General features: G+C 38.6%; 1 protein-coding gene across 6 annotated transcripts in view; it reads left to right on the top strand.

Moving 5' to 3' along the window:
• Positions 1 to 17,340, top strand: part of otofa (otoferlin a) — a 58,192-nt gene that overhangs the window by 7,735 nt on the left and 33,117 nt on the right. For all 6 annotated transcript variants that reach the window (XM_026341946.1, XM_026341947.1, XM_026341944.1 and 3 more), the window contains exons 3-5: positions 6,505 to 6,593; positions 12,758 to 12,857; positions 15,122 to 15,321. In XM_026341946.1, the coding sequence (XP_026197731.1) occupies positions 6,505 to 6,593; positions 12,758 to 12,857; positions 15,122 to 15,321 (389 nt within the window). The remainder of the gene's footprint in view (positions 1 to 6,504; positions 6,594 to 12,757; positions 12,858 to 15,121; positions 15,322 to 17,340) is intronic.

Below are 17,340 nucleotides of genomic sequence, written 5' to 3'. Positions count from 1 at the left end.
ATGAACCTGACTAGCTTTTAAAATTCAGAGGTGCTCCAGGGAGGTACTTCCCCATCGCTCAGGACACTAAATAAAACAGAATATTTTTTCTTGCCCGCTTAGATGTGGAGGGAAGCACACAGCCGAAATTCAGGCTACTGATGAGCACAGTATAAAATGTAGTTGATAATTTTACTATACTAGTTAAATTTATGACTATTATTTGTGTTGTTCATGCAGTAGTGTTGAATTCGAATGACAAAACATCAGAAATAGGCAAGTGAGCTGATGTGCACAGACACAGTGAGCTGACACAAAGGGATATACAGTATACTTAGCATCTCTTTAAACTCAGCATCTCTTCCATGGGGAATTTTGTATTTTATTTTTGTTATTGTGAGTCCATAGGAGAAGAAAACTATATAAGCACCAATTGCATTGCTCCTTTTGTAAAAGGGTGTCTGTGTGTGCCCATGTGCATCAGCTTGTAGCTCCTCTATTTTAAAGAGTCTCTGTCAGGAGTGATAAGGTGCCCTGGCAAACACTATCACAAAATGTAAGTAGAAGAAGTAAAGTAAATGTCTTTAAACTACAAAATATTACAGGGAAAGAATATGCGGCAAACAGAGAACAGCTAGTTATTTTCACTTGATATTTATCTTGTTAAGCTTCAGTTTCTGAATCTGCACAATCCCATGACCCCCTTTCTCCCTTAACAGATTCTAACTAGAAATAACTCTTTCTCTCTCTCTCTGATTACACACACAAATTAGCTCTGCAGTGAGAAATATTTTAAGCCAACTGCTAGTAATTACAGGAATTTAGAGATGTGAGCTGGACTGGAAGAAAGAGACCCATCCAAGTGGAGAAAGGAGCTGCAGTCACATATGGACCTGGTAGACACACACACACACCAAATCAGGTTAAATCCAGCCGTACCTGCTGGCTTTGTGAAAGTGAGGGCGCAAAACAGATGAAAAGTACATGAGTCTAACTTAATAAATACAATGAATTCCCAGCCAGCTTTTTTTTCCTGCCAGACAACACATTTAGCTAGATAGACACAGGATGAGCGGAAAGTTTCTGCTGTTCAAAAGAAGAAGAAAAACAAAACAGCACCTCTCAGCAGAAAAGTTTTTAGTCGATGTGTGATGGCTATCTCCGAGCACAATACCATCTATTTTCGAGGACTAGGGGTAGCTTGCTTGACAAGTGAATTGTTTATTATCTCAGCACAGTCTGGTCTTCTCCAGCTGGGAATGGGAGCTAATTGCAGTTTGAAACAAAAGAGTGTAGCTTGAAACAAAACAGCATTAGATTGAAATAACAAAAAATTCCCATACACGTCACATCAACTGCACATTCTAACTTATGCGATGTCTGTGTGACAGAGAGTAACATTTTATTTGAGTGACATGAAGGCAGAAACACTGGAGCGTGCAGAGAAAGTGACATGAGAGACAGAGCGGGAAAGGAAATGAAAACATGGATGTCCAATTGGAAAAAGTAAATTGAGACTGGGTTGGTGGTGAGGCTGGAGGGCATGCAGGCAGTGATATCGGTGAATTGGAAGATTGAGTTTCTCAGCAGAACTGGCTTATCAGAGATGCAGTTTCATCTAGACTGTCAGACACACAAACACATGTAGTGTATGTGTCTCTGAGCACATTCACTACATAACCACCACGTGAACCAATGACAGTCTGATGCAACAGAGGGGAGCAAATGACAAAACTACCCCTATAAAATTTTACCAGCCCTACAAATCTGGATAAAATATTAGAGTAGTCCATCCAAAAATAGGGATGCATCAAATGATTATTTATTTATTGACTGTTTATATATATAAATATATATATATATATATATGAATGTGTGTATTTATTGTAAGTGTAATTTCAATTTCCAAAATATAAACAACTACTCTAAGGCACTGATACGAAACAAAAATAAGACTGTCTTGTCTTCTTTATGTCCGAGAGCTCCAGTACGCCCCAGAGAACAATTTCATTGGATCTCTTTCAAAGAATCCCACGCTAACAATAACGTTTAGGCTTTTTGGGATAAAGACCCATTTTCAGCATGCAGGAGACTGTGAGTTGCATTAACCAGACTGATCATTACACCACTAGAACGGCTGAGAATTAATAAAGAAGTAGAATATTAAAATGACAATGTCAAGTATGTAAAACAGCTACCTCTGTGAATACAGAGCCACTCTTTTTCTCACAATCCTAAATATTATTTAGCATATGGAGCCAACTCATAAAGCCTGCTGTAATGAGAAGGTTTCTTTTACTGTTTTTTCTTTAACAATATATGCAGAATCCAAGAGCAGCATCATCATAACATAATGGGAGGCCTATAAAGGCACCAACAAAAAAAAAAAACATCACATCACTCCCAACCCTTGGAGTGACTGAATAAAAGATAGAACATAAAGTTCATAATTAATCATAGAGGTGTTTTCATCCTCTGTGTCCATGGCAACAGTTATGAGATATTAAAGGATGGTGTGCGGGTCTAATGGAGGCCCAGTCATCCATCTGTTCACCACAATGCTACAGCGTGGGATCACAGCAGTAATAGCTGCTCTTCGGTTGAGTGATTAGCCCCTCCGATTGGCCACTGTGACCTCTTGGCTTCCAGCTACTGAGATCATACCTGTCACTATTAATGAGCGGTCTCCCTCCACCAATTAGGCTGCGTATCATAAAGTGCAGGGGGTTAAAGGCAGGATCTGGGAGTAGTAATGTGTGTGCTTCTGAACACAAAAACAAAACATATAGAGGCAGATATGAAATAAAACCAGTGTTGTTTTATCAAATCAGCTTGTCATGCTATTTTGTTATCCAGAGAATCTGTGATGCATTTTGATAAAAAGATGTCAGTCTGAATGTTAGAGCAGGTGCATTGCAGTTAGTGTTTGAGGCTTAGTAATGGCAGCGTCAAGTCCAAGCTGTCCACTGCTGCAAACAGAACAAGAACACAGTGTAACCTCCCATTCATAAAGTTGTTTCTTTTTATTTTTTCCATTTTGTCCCTGCACAGCCGACAGGTGTTTACACTTACTTCACTTTTCATAATTCACATTTATTTGGGGAGAAGCACAGGTGTTATTAATAAATTTGGCTCTGTTCCTTTTCAAGTGTTTCTAAAAACCATGAGAGCCTGACAGTGAAGCAACATGTGTTAAACAAAGATCTAGAAACTGAAGTAGCTAAGTGGAGTCCAGCTGTCATTCAGTTTATTTTTTACTGTTCCACAGCCTATGATAAAGTTGTACTGTAATATGTCCATTTATCATGTCCTGCATTGATTTTACTTCCCATTCCTGCATTTGAGATTATCTTTTATATTGGCTCCCTGAAAAGGAAAAAGGCAGTTTGATAAGATACATGACAGAGAAATAAATAATTTCTGACAGGTTTTAAAGACATAAAGTCAGGCAATTCAATATTTCAAGAAAAATATCTTTAAAGATTTGCCCCAGTGCAAAAAATATTGACTTTGTCACAAATTCTGATATAACATGCTCCATTAGCTGTATCCACTTTCATCTTTGGTCTAAAGGTCAGATCACACTCAAAATGGGCCGTCTCTGGAATCTTGATCTTGGACCCTTTGGCAGCTCAGTTCATCTTGGCTTTGTCTCCTTCTTTGTTCTAAAACAGACATTATCATTTGTCTTATTTTAACTTATTTAATATTTTATCTGTCTCTCCATGAGACATCTATCACCTGATAGAGAATATAATAATGCTTTACTGCAGTAACCATGACAACAGTGAATCAATGAGTCCCAATAAATTTAATCTGCTGTGTTTTATAGTACATGCATCCAGGCAGCAGGTTGAAATAGCGTGACAATGCACTGCAATGTGTGTTTAAATTTTAGCTTATTGCTGTTTACAGACGTCTGATTAAAAATAGATGTTGAGCTAAATCACTGTAAGTATATAATCTTGTTATTTATTCATGTTGATTGTATGTGTTAAATAAATAAAGAGCTGAGTAAAAGACATTTGGGACCAGGAAAACTATCTAAATGAGAAAATTAAAGAGCTCATTCTTCTGAGGATGAGCTTTAATACTTTTAAACTTGGCTTTTAGAAACCACTTTTTTCTAAAGATTAAAAACACTTACTGCACATTGGAAAACTGCTTATGTTGACAAATGTGAATATTTTACTACAAAGTGTAAACACTGTATAATTATAAAAACAGTAGTAGACAATGAGTGTATTGTCCGACTTTTGTAAGCTTGTGTAAACCTGTAACTTACACTTAAATTACATTTGTTTTTATGTTGAATTCCTGCTGTGTTTAAACTAAACCTTACCATTTTCTCACTTTAGTGGATTTTCTGTTCTCATTTCTTGCTCTGCACTGTGTGGGTATTTAGACTACTGGCTGTTGCTTGTCATGGTGTCTATGATAGCCTTAGGAAACGTGAATATCTTTCTCCTCCACATTGTGGATTACTGTATGTTTGTGTAGATATGCAGTGTTGGACACTGAAAAAGAAAATGCAGACAGGCAAAGTGCTGAGACACATAAAGGAATTAACACGACTGAAAGTGGAAGCTTAAAGTTGGCAGGCTACTAATTTGGGTACCAACACCTACACTACATAAAAATATATATATATTAGACTGGTTATTTTATATATATTTTAAAAGGTTTAGTTGCAGCTTTATTCTATTCTGGCACAGATTAAAAAGAGAGTGAGAAAGAAAAGCTATCCAGTTTCCCTGGTGCTTGATAAATCATAATCACGTTTGAAGTTGTACGTACAGTACGTATCACTTGAGCTACAGTATTTGTAGATTAGCTGTAATTTCCTCCATTAGCTGCATGTGCTGTCATCTGTGCAGCATTAAGGCCATGCTGGGGCGTCTACCTCTTCCTGTCTCTTGGTTGCTTAAACAAACTGGAGCAGATTTAGTTGGAGAGGAGATGTGGTACATCTGTTTTGGCCATAATCTCAGGCACCAATGATGGCTCTGAAGGAGTTTGAAGGTTGTTTCAAGAGCAGCTAAGAAGGAAGCATCCGTTTTGGTCATGCCTGGCTGAGATCTGGGAAGAAAAACCACAGGCTGTCTGGCTTCGGGGCAGAGAGCATATCCTGATAGTTTAATATAGCACACAAGCATGCCCACAGATCTATGTAGGCAGGTCTTCCACTAGCAGGTGGAAACCCCAGGATTCAGTAATGGGACCATCCTGATGGATTGCTTGCCTGACAGCCTGCGTTGTAGCCTGCAGTATCAGCAGGAGGTGAATGAGTTTTAAATCACCTGTTCAAATTTTATCACAGTGCATGCACATGATATTTTATCATAGATGAGACGCCTCAGACGTGAGCTACTGACTAGCAATCAATATATGCATCACTAGTGCTTTAAAATGTTCTTTGTTTAATTTTGCAGCCTGTCATGATTAATGAACACGAGAGAGCTGAATAATGCATCACAAATTGGGGACAGATTTTACTTATGTGCATGTTAATATCCATAATGAGACTTGGAGAAAGGAATTACTTAGATCAGATTTTAACACATCTATCATAACCACTGTATATTTCAGATTTCTTTTTCATCTAAATCATATTCCAAAGCTTAAATAGTGCCTGTTATAATTAAAAGGAGTTATGGTCAATGTATAATTCTGTCTGCTATTGCAAAACCAGCAGCAACAAACCTAAAGCAAGTTGTGGATACACTCTATTGCTAGTTTGGGCATTAGTTTCTTTCTATCTAACTAACTTTTGGTAAGTCTACTTTTCATGTAATAATGTTTTAAATTTATTTTTATACACAGATAGTAACACACAATATAAACACACATGTTTTGATGGGGTTTTTTTTATCTACTCACCAGAAATGTGCAAAACTGTCAATGCCATTCTGGAAACTGAGTCATGGCAAGTGGAGGGCCAACTCAGCGTATGGACAGAATCAGGATTGATATGATTTATACATGACAGGATCTTCACAAGATCTAAGCTACTGTACTGTATGTGCTTAACAGAATGGAAAGTACTGTGCAAAGCCAACTACTGTAGTAAAGATATCACAAAGATCACAATTATGTAAAATGAAGTTACACTACGTTTTCCTGTCAAAGTTGAGGTTTGACATTTCCATTGTTATTTTAGGAGGTTTATCCATGGACCTGGACTTTTGACATTTTCATGAATTTATTATCAGTCTCTTCTGCTTTTTTTCTTTTTTACCTCATGGCAATAAAGCTCATCAGTATTCTCAGTCAGGGCTATATAACCTGGATTCTTTTGTGTTATGTGTTGCTAGTGTTCCCTCCTGAAAAGCACCTCTGTAGCTTTTAACTATTCTTTTAAGCCCAGTGTCTCAGGTCTGACTGACAAGAGGCTTATTCACATTTTTTTGCTGAGAGTTTAATGAGGCTATTTATATCACTTTCATCTCTGTAGAAACTGTAAATTTTAGGCTACAAGCTAGGTTATCTACTACTTCTAAAGGCTTAATGTTCTGTCTCTTTCAGACATTTCGATGGCCCATTGCCAGCAGGCTGGATGGAAGCGAGATGTTGGCGATACAAGTGTACAACTACAGCAAAGTCTTTTCCAACAGGTGAGCTGTACAACAATCCCAGCTTGTCCCTAAATCACATTTATCACGCCGAACGGTATTTCAAAGTAAACTGTTTGTGCGTTTACTGCCCTTTCTGTCAGGGCCTGTGACCGATTCAAACTGACACACGGTGCATGTTTCTCAGCTGGAGGAGAATAAGCCTTCTGTTCCCTGAGAGCGAGTTCTAAATTGATTTGATTTTGTGTTTGTAACCGACTACAGCGGTGGCTATGAATGAGTTTCACATCAGACGCTGAGCAGAGGTAATGAAACAGCATTAGATCCTCAGTAATGGGGACATTTGTCACTTCATGCTCTCAGTCAGATCGTGAGCAGGGGATGAGGCGACTTGGATCTTAAATGTCAAGCGTCTTTAATCTGTGAGTGTCTGGCTGTATTGCTGCGTTTAACATATTCTATCTTGACAAGTTGATTGATGAGAATATGCCTAATTTAGAAACAGTTTGCTGCCATAGCTTGTATGTTTTTACTGTCAAGTCCCGAGCTGAGGAGGATACATTTCAGTTATGAGTCATTTACATTCATGATCACAGTGCTCTTGAGCATATGCACTGAAACCTTCTTCATGCACTTAAACCTCCTACACAGCACTCTAATTACTTCTTTAAAAAACAATTTGTGAGGGAGTTATGTATGACACTAATTAACTAATTTCCTTCTACATTTCCCCTCTTCTTTTTCTCGCTATTCTTTATCTCGTCCCTTCATGTGTAGTTTGAACTGCAGCTGCTTGGGCTGCAGGGACGTAGGCTGGTTGTGTCAGGAAACCTGTCCATCCCCTTGTCCAGAGCAAATCAATCAGCTGCTGCATGTAGCTAGCTGCCTTGATGATTTGTCCAGACTGAGGACACATTACGCTGCCCACACAGTCATTAACTCAGTGTGCATGTCTGTGTGTGAACTGCTGTGTGGATTGTTAACCGGACCACATACTGTATCAGTCATTCTTTGTGTAGCAGGTTAGGTTTATCTGTGATCGTGTCACAGGCAGTATGTGTTTTGCCTGATTGAATCCTTGAGCTGGCTTCATTGCAAGTGACAACCTAATAGAGATAGAGTGGTTTATTTAGTTTTTGAGGCTTGAGGCTCTGGGTAATAGTCTCTGGTCACTTTATCCAGTGCTCATATAAACCCTTTTATCTCAAACGTTTCCCCTGGATCACAAATCAGAAGTTTGAGTTGTCCAATTAATTTGTTTATGACCAAATATTTGTAAAACCAATGACATCACCCACAGCCTCAGTTATTCTTAGTGTTTAATGCTAATTAGCAAATATTTGTTTTGTTCTATTTCCACTCCCATGACAAGCAAATATGCAGATTCACGAACCCCATACAAAATAATCACTAAAACAAACATCTTTACATACACAAGTAGTCTTGTGCATATGAAGACACAAAAACAAGCAGAACACACGAGTGAGTAAATAATTCAAGGCGAGTCGTCGCCCGTGTTGTTCTCACACCTGCTCCATATGTCCACAAGCTGCAGTATTACCACGGTAACTGATCGGGTTCCTCGCTGTAGACACCAACACACTGTGAGGCCAGTGTGTCACACCTTGTGACCCCAAGTGTGATCACGTTACCGCAGCACAAAGAGAAGGCAGCAATGAGCGATGGTCTCTACTGCCATATACAGTGGACTGGGTTTATTATCTGTTTTCCCATGTGGTTTAAAGTTATGTTTTTATTCCACATTCCTAGTGAGCAACAACAAACTCTATATTTCTACTGTTCAGCCAGTGATGCTTAAAATCCTGTTAATGAAACTATGAACCATAAAACGTTAATGATCTTTCTCTGAATTTGACTAAACCTCCATGTTCACTAACCTTAACTTCAACTTCTTTGAAAACAGTTAAAGAACACTACAAATTTCCAGCCATAGTGAAATGAAAGTCTTATTAAGGAGGTACACAGAGTTCATGCACTGACAGTCTAAAATGGGAGAGATTTAATATGGTTTCATGCTGTTCAAACATCTTATCCTCAGTTCAACCCGTTGTCTTCTTTTGGCTGTGAATAAGTCCGATGTTACCTCATATTTGGTTATTTTGAGATGAATAAATGGATAACCTTGAGGTACACTGGCATTGTAACTTTTACACAACAGATTTTGTACATCAAAGCTTCTTTCAGGTTCAGGATTTTCATTGTTTGCTTTGTGTCAGCTGAGTACAAGCGAAGCTTTCATCACTTTAAGACATAGTATGCAATCCTGTGCAACAACTTGTAAAAAAAGAAAAAGAGCAAAAGCCAGTTAAGGCTTGACTAATGCTTTGAATAACAGCAGTAATTATTTGGGACACCTGATCTTGGTGGAAGAGTTATCTGAATGTCAGCCTTAGGTGCTAAAAACGTGATCTGTTCTGTCGCTGCAGAAAGAAGCCCCGACAGAAGCCTTGTCAAGCATGCCTTTGTAACTCTTTATCTTGGCTTTCTCGTCCCTGAAGCTCTGACAACATGTGTTTGAGCCCTTTTTGTTTTATATTTAACCAAAAGCATTAACATACTTTGTGACTGTTAAAGTTGCAATCATTAGGGACACTTTCATTTACAGTGCTGCAAACACGGCTGGAGATACAGTGGCAAGAAAAAGTACGTGAATGGATTTCATGGTTTTCTGCATTAATTTGTCCTAAACCGTGAAAAGTGTTAGCAAATATATTGTGCCTAAAATAATAATACAAAAAAATTCTGATCTTTTATATTGTTATTGAGAACAACCATAAAAACCTGATGCTGTGGATCAGACCTGCACGTACAGACATTCTCACATTATCCTGAAGAGTTTTTTGATACACTTGGGAAGTCATCAATCACTGCAAGCTGGCCAGGCCCTGCTGTAACAAAGTAGACCCAAATCATGATATTGCCTCCATACTTGCATACTTTATAGTTGGGATGATGTTTTTGTGATGATATGCAGTGACCTTTTTATGTAAGATGTAGAGATGTGTGTTCTTTCCAATTAGTTCAATATAGTTTCATCAGTTCACAAAACATTTTGCCAATACTGCTGTGGAGTGTCAATGTGCTCTTTGGCAAACCTCAGGAGTGCAGCAACGTCCTTTTTAGTAAGCAGCGTCTTCCTTTATGGTGTTCTGCAATAGTCACCCTGATAGTTCAATGTTTTCTGCACTGTAGACTCATAAATACAGATCTTTTGACTTTTTTTGTGTATGTATGTGTGTGTGTGTGTCCGCTGATGGCTGTAGTATTCGGCAGAGTCATTGCCTGTACTCATCAAAGACCAAAGCACAAAGCACCAAAGCAAATGCCACAGCTCATAAGCTGTGGCATTTCTACTTCCCACTGTCCATCAGCTGATTTACCAGCAGTTAAAGAAGATTAGTGCAACCTTGTACAGCTCTTTTTTTTTTCACAGTTCAAAGTTGTGCTCACCTCTTCTTGAGTTCATCTGAGCCTGATATTTAGTCATAATCACACCTCGATTTGCAGAAGAAATTGGACGCTTGCATAGAAAAGTAATACAAATTGAAAGGGAAGGCAGCTCTGAATTATGGAGCAGATGAAAGTAAATTGTTTGCAGAATGATGATCAATAATGAATGCCACCTTTTGAAGTGCTAAAAAGTGAGCAAGAACATGATAGGCCCTGCTCGGCTCAATTATTCAGCGCTTGTACACACGTAACAATGGCTGAAAGGAAATAATAGACCATTTTCTAAGTTGGCCTGGACATATTGATCATCACTGTCTGGAGAAGAAAAGAGTGGATTTGTGTGCAATGGGTCAGTATTTTCAGTGAAAACAAGTTTCTATTCATCTTCAAAGAAAAGGTTTACAGCACAAAAACCATTAATATCCTTACAGACTTTCTTCTTGAGTCATGTCAAGTCTGTAAATTTGAGCGTCAGTGGGGAGCCTGGCAGAATTGCACCTTCACAGAGAAAGCATCTGCCATCGCCTGAGGGGAAGGACGTACTTTTTTTGAATAACTGGGAATCAAAGTGAAGTCAAGTTCTGGAAGTTTAAGTTTGCCTCATTATTAAGTTTTGAAGGGCTGCTGACAAATGTAGCCTCGGCGTCTTGTAGGTTGAACCGACTCACAACTGAGCTGAGAGATGGAGACGAGAGAACGAGATCAGTGTAGGGAGAGGAGAAGAATAATGGAAGGTATTAAACAGAGCACATCTTGTTTGCTCCCTGATAAAGAGCCAGCACTGCCTTTGTTGTTAGGTTATAAAGTTAATAAGTTAGTATTTATTGTTTTTTCACACTGAGACATTCAGGGGTGAGTGTTCCGCTATAGTCCTGTTAGACAGCTCACATCATTAGCTGTGATCTCTGTGGATTTTTTGTGTGTGTGTGTGTGTGCGCACATGCAAGCAGTGAGCCTATTGACTGTGGGCCTTTGTTTTGTGATATTACACAATCTCTCCCTGTGAACTCATGTCCACCGTGGTGATTGCTCTTCTTACTGATTATCTCGTAGCATCATTTGAATATAAATTATTCTGCACTGTATGTAATGTAAAATAAAACCACAGCTGTATTTGCAGTCCACATGAACTGCATGTTTGTCTGTGTGTGTCAATAGACTTAGAAAAGACATGTGACTGTGAATTGGAGTGGGCTGCGCTTCATGTTGTTTGTGTGTGACTGACTGCTCTGCAAACAACACACTGTTTTGGGGGAAACTCTTTAAATTATTCATATACCTGGCCAGCTGAATGGTAAATGCACTGGGTTTCTGCCTATTGTTATGAAGGATCCTTAGACAGCATACAAATCAACGTCTGTCTGATGATCTTATTCAGTATATAAACTCGTTGGCCACTATATTAGGTACGTCTGTACAATCTAATAAAATCTAGAACAGCAGTTCTGCCATGAAATCTACTTTTACTTTTGTTAAAACTGTCAGAAAGGTGAGATTTCTACTATATATTTATAGTTGAAAACATATATATATTCACCTAAATTCACCCCATGTGAAATGCAGGAGAAGAAACTGCTGAATTGGCTTTTTCATGTCAGCAATGAGCCTATATCACCTCCAGATTTACTTTAAAACACACTGAAACATTTACCTTTTCTTGCAAACTCCAAATAGCAGTGAACTTTACAAAAAGCAAGGCAAAGAATAACCTTTCATTCAAAGTGCTGGATGAATGGTTCATGCGTCTCCATCCGTTTAGCTGCTTGCCCTTGGGGGTATTGATAAGAGTTAAAGAGAAGTACAGTAGCTCTGAATTGCTGCCTCCTGCTGAAATGTGTTTAAAGCTTTGGAGAATTAGCTGTGTGAAATGCTTGTAGCTCTCTAGTGTCACACTAGAACTTATGTGGAATATATATTTTACCATATGTCCTCATTCTTTAATATTTGGTACAATACAAAATGTGCTACTTCTCACAGCAAAGTTGCCAAACCTATTATTGTCTTATTAGTGCTGATTGTATTAGCTTGAAATGTAACACCCACTTTACACAGGGCAGTTAGTTTGCAGTCAGTGGGTCTGAGCTCTTGTGGGTGCAGTATGAAAACAAAACATAAAGTGAAAAACAAACCAATCAGCTAAAAATACTCAGCAAACCACCCACAGAATAAGTCTGTGGGTGTGGGATCTTTTTGTATTTAAATGTTGAATTGTTCAATGAATATTATCTTTAAAACACACCTTCACTGAACAATAGCACAGCCTGTATGAAGGATCCTATACACTATATGTTATTTACCTACATTAATTTCATAGTAGTATAGACACTAAAGGACTAAACAAGGAACGTTATATTGGGTTATAATTTAGCTACCGTAAATGTACACTTCCCATGGCTTTTTGTCCAAGAGGAGATGCTAAGTGTAAAGGAGGATTTATTGACAATATGTGTGCAGTTGAAATTGCTCTTAAATCACTAGGCGTAACATACTATGCTGAGCTGGTGACACAGGTAGTAGACCACTCTCAATATCTGTCAAAGCATGTACCCACCCACAGTCTGTTCACTGACATACTACTGACATAAACTAGCAACATGACAATGACAGAAAACTGACTCAGTCACACACATGGTCAATAGTGGAAGAAATTACAAAAACACATAACACCATGTATGTTATTGATCTAAGTGATTTCCGCTGACCATGTGTTGCTGTCTGATGGTGTTTGCTTGCAGACTCGTGGGGACTTTCTGTATGGTTCTTCAAAAGGTGGCTGAAGAGGGGCACCTAGAGCTGACCGACACACTCATTGATGATAACAACACCTCAATAAAGGTAAAGATATCTTACTGAAGATTGAGTTTGTCTGTTAAGTATGGATTTTTTATGCAAAATTGTATTTACTGTTAAAACAGGATCTGTTTAAATGTATTTATCCCTAAACTTTGGCTATTGGCTGAAAAATATGGATAAATGTTCACTACGACAACTTAATAATTCAGTTTAATGTTATTTATATAGTGCCAAATTACAACATAAGACATACATTATCTCAAGGCATTTTACAGTGTACAGAGTGTTTAACACAAATGCAAATGGAGTGACTGGTCCATTAACCACAACAACACTCCTGCACACTGAGCCACCAAGACCTCCCTGCTCATTGGTGGCTCAGGGATCAACTGTTTGGATGTTCCACCCTATTCTCCTGATTTAAAGCCATCTAGTGATGACTCTTTATCAAATTCAAGGCCAGCACAAGTGGAAAATGCTACAAGGACCAAAAAGACAAAAGAGATCAAAGCGATGAATTTGCCAAACTGAAAAAAAATAAATACATTTCCAGGAGTGTTTTGGAAAAATGGATCTGCAGATTGCAAATGGTTGGTGGTGGGGAATAAATAAGTTATCTGGTGGTGGGGGAGAAATAAATGATCTGAGGGGAGAAGTGTGTTATATCCTTTATTTCTCTTTCTTATTTCTTTATTCATTTTTAAAAGAATCGAGTTTTCCAATCCTCTTTGGACACATGGTCCACAAAGGGTTAAAGGGTTAGTCAGAGCTAAGGGTACATAACCTATATTTAAAATTCACAGAGATTCAGAGATCTTAAAGATACCAGAGACATCAAATATTCAGTAAATCTCAGCTGAAGAAGCACCTTCCCCACCCCAACCATCATTTTTTTTGCTGATGCTTGCAGCCCTGAAACTCTTGATAATTTAGGGTGCAAGCTGAAACATTTGGTTTGTGTGTTCATTAAATTATATTAAAAATGTCAGAATGAATTTGGGGCAAATATGTATAAGATGTGTATCACTCTATTAGCAGCAGTAGTATTTTATCTTATTAGTCGGCAGAATGCATTCACACACATTTATTCTGTATTCAAGCAAACTGAGGAAAAATAAATTGAGAAATCAATCTTCTATTGCACCTGCAGCAATAACAATAGGAGAAAAACACAAACGTCATACGGCCCATAAAAGGCATCGCTATTTAAGACCCTCACATTAACAAGGACCTGATGGAAATCAAACAGTCTCTTAGCAACATCAGCACATCAGGACATTTGTCATCAACATTAATCCAGATATTTGTTATTGATTAGAAATTATGTTTAAGACAGATAAACAGAGCATAGCTCAATAGCAGAGATGATTTTGCTGGTGAATACACAAGATATCGATGGAGTGTGTTTGCGGAAATGGATGTGTGAGGGAAGGGAAAACCTAACCTTATGAGGTTTTAAAGCACCCCGGGGTGCGGAATTGTGTTAGTGGAGCTGGGAGTGCTGATGTGCTGTTTCTGAGATGATGACACGCAGCATGGAGGTGCTTTAGGGCTTAGACACACACGTAGATAATCACACACACACACTGATACGTGTGCAAGTGACTTCTAATGATCACCCGAGAACACTCGAACACAAGAGAATTTCACAACTGTACGCCCCTGTGGCAAGAAACTGGTAAAACTAAACCCAACATAACCGGAGAGCATTACTTTTGCTTACAACTCTGCACTCGTGAGGTTGCCATAGTAACAAATCGAACTCCTCATGGACTACAGTGATTGCCTTGCGAGGTAGTAAGGAACAGATAGGAGTGCGACAGACAGGAGAGAGGAAATGAGCGGAGGCCCTGCGTATATTCTCTCCTCATCTGTCTTTGTCAGTAGAATAAATTGGTCACCCCATAGTAAAACATTAGTCAATTGTCAGGAGGATAATAATTAGACAAACACGCCTCCCCAGGGGACAACACAGACAAACTACGGTGTCACCAGTGTTTCTGGGATGCATTAAACTAACAGTTACTGTCAATCTAATTTCCCCAAGCAAATAATCTAAGAAGATAAATTCTAGTCTTGTTAAAGTTTCTTCTAACCTGTAGGGGCATTCATATATAATAATATTACTTTCATTTTGGTATTGTTAAACATTTCTAGATTAGATCTGTCATTGAGTGACCAAACATTTGTCAACATTTATTTTATCCAAAATGTCTTTAAATTATGTAAGTTGAATAACTGCAATGTGACTGCAAAAAGGATGGATACAATAAACTTATTTTTATCAACTTTATGTTTATTTTCAGACCAGCGTTACCATAGAGATCCGATACCAGCCCATGGATGGCACAGTGGGAGTCTGGAGCGATGGAGAGTTCCTGGATGTTCCTGATGACCGTGACGGGATGTTTGCCTTTGAAACAGACAGCCTGCTGTCTGGACAAAGTCATGGTTCGGGGACGTCGGCTGCGCGATCCTTACAGGGGTCCGTACCAACCTTCAGAAAGTGAGTGGAACATATGGTTTATCTCTTCTTACATTACAAAAGCTGGAGTATAAATTTGATGACAAGATGTGTTGTTTTAATCATGTGCTTCAGTTTTTCTTCAGGCACTAACTGGTGAGAAAAAAAACCTTGAAGTGGTTGGATTTAACAGATGGATCTAAAATTCACACGCAGACGAGACTGCATGTTGTCCAGATAATAAAACATCTGTCATTACCGACGAGTAATTCACAGGAATCCATCGACAGTGAGCAGCCCCACAAAGAAAGTAGAAGCCAAATACTTACATAATGCTGAAAAAGTGACATTTAAGTGCAATAGGAAATCAGTAATTTGTGACAATCATAGTGCAGAACACACAAGTTTACTATAGTATATCATACAGATAAAGCCATGGTCAGCGTATTTCTGAAACTTGATTTATGGAGAAAAGAAGTATAAACTACTACTATGTTCTTTAATTATCTAATAAGGTGGAGTTGAATTTAGCACCGTATGGTTTTATTTGATATTCTTGAGCTCTGTGTGGATGAAAACTTTGCATTCCCCTCAAACTAAAGGAGAATTATGGCTGTGACCATGTGTCCTGATGCAGGTTGAAGTGTTATTGCATGGTAGATCATATAAATAACCTCAGGTTGCACGTGGTTATATGGATTTAGTGTGAAAAACTGTGAGAGCGTCTGCCCTGCTAGCTGCTCCCACTTTGCACCCATTGTTGGTCTTATGCGGTTTGCTTGCTGTGTTTTTGCTGAATAGTATATGAAATTATCTGTGGGTGGTATTGATTTCCTTCCTTGCCTTCTGCACAGCCACACTCCTAAATCTATCAACACCGTGGATGTTGAATGGGCATGGAAAAAACTAGTGTGTGTGGTTGAATATCATGTGTGCACGTTCTTTTGTCAACACAGAACATATAAGTTGCACTGTTTCACAGCATAAAATTAAACGTAAACTTATCTGCCAATATGAGACTCAAGGCAGCCCGAGGAAAACAAGAAAAGTTAATTAAGTTTTCCAGCATCCCATGGGTCTTATATAACAGATACAGTATTTGGATTTTGTGGAAAAAGAAAAAAGAAAGTTTTGCTGTGAAGAAATATTGGGCTCAATCAAAAGGTCCCTCAAATGAAGGAAGCTCACACCTGTATTCAGCACACAGTACAGGTCTGTCAGGTTATAATTTATTTATTTATACCACAACACCTTACATTTTCTCATCTATTTTACAGTTCATTGCGTCTTTGTCCTTGCTGCTTGATGAGGGCACCTGTGATGAGGGGTTTTTGTCTTGAGGAAGAAATAGTGAACGAGTTGCTGAGAAATCAACAATAATTTCCTCACACCAGTGTTGGCCAGTCTTGATGGGATGGTGGAAAGATTTTTAATTATCTTGCCGCTAGTTACGAAAACCTTTTATAACCTGAATTACCAGCTGGTCGGTTTATCGCTGGTTCAGAGGTTTCCAGACTTAATCTTTGTAAAGATGTTTCATTGTGTCCTCACTTGTGATGCTTCAGTGCCACTGTTAATGGTCCACATTCTAGTAACGAAGCACAAATGTACTGGAGATGATAACCTGGGATTTTGTTAATCCTCTATGGAAGACAGGAAGGAAGAGAAAGAAAGGATATATGAAAGTAGGGCAGAAGAACTCTATCTACACGTATGTGGAGCTCTATAAACTGCACTGTTGTCTCTTTCTGTTGGATCACCTGCAGCCTAAAGGTCACTCTTGTGCTCTGCAGCATTCAGTGAGCTTACGATTTCATTTCAGTAGGGCTGTGATATAGTATATGTGGCTTGTTAAGGCATGTTGGTTCTCCATCACACAGTTAATTGAGTGAAATTGCATTCACAGTTAAGTGTCCTACTGCTGCAGCCTCCCCTCTACCTCTCCCTTCACATCATCTCAGAGCCTGGTGGATGATTTATGGCTGAGCCTGTGAAGCATTTTGTGCTGTTTCACCACAATTAGCCATCTTTGCAGGGGTTTTGTTATTCCTAATAAATAAA

Source organism: Anabas testudineus, chromosome 24, assembly GCF_900324465.2.
Source record: "Anabas testudineus chromosome 24, fAnaTes1.2, whole genome shotgun sequence".
In the NCBI taxonomy this organism is placed as follows: domain Eukaryota; kingdom Metazoa; phylum Chordata; class Actinopteri; order Anabantiformes; family Anabantidae; genus Anabas; species Anabas testudineus.
The sequence above is the reverse complement of the archived record's forward strand: the minus strand, read 5'-3'. Positions and strand labels throughout refer to the sequence as shown.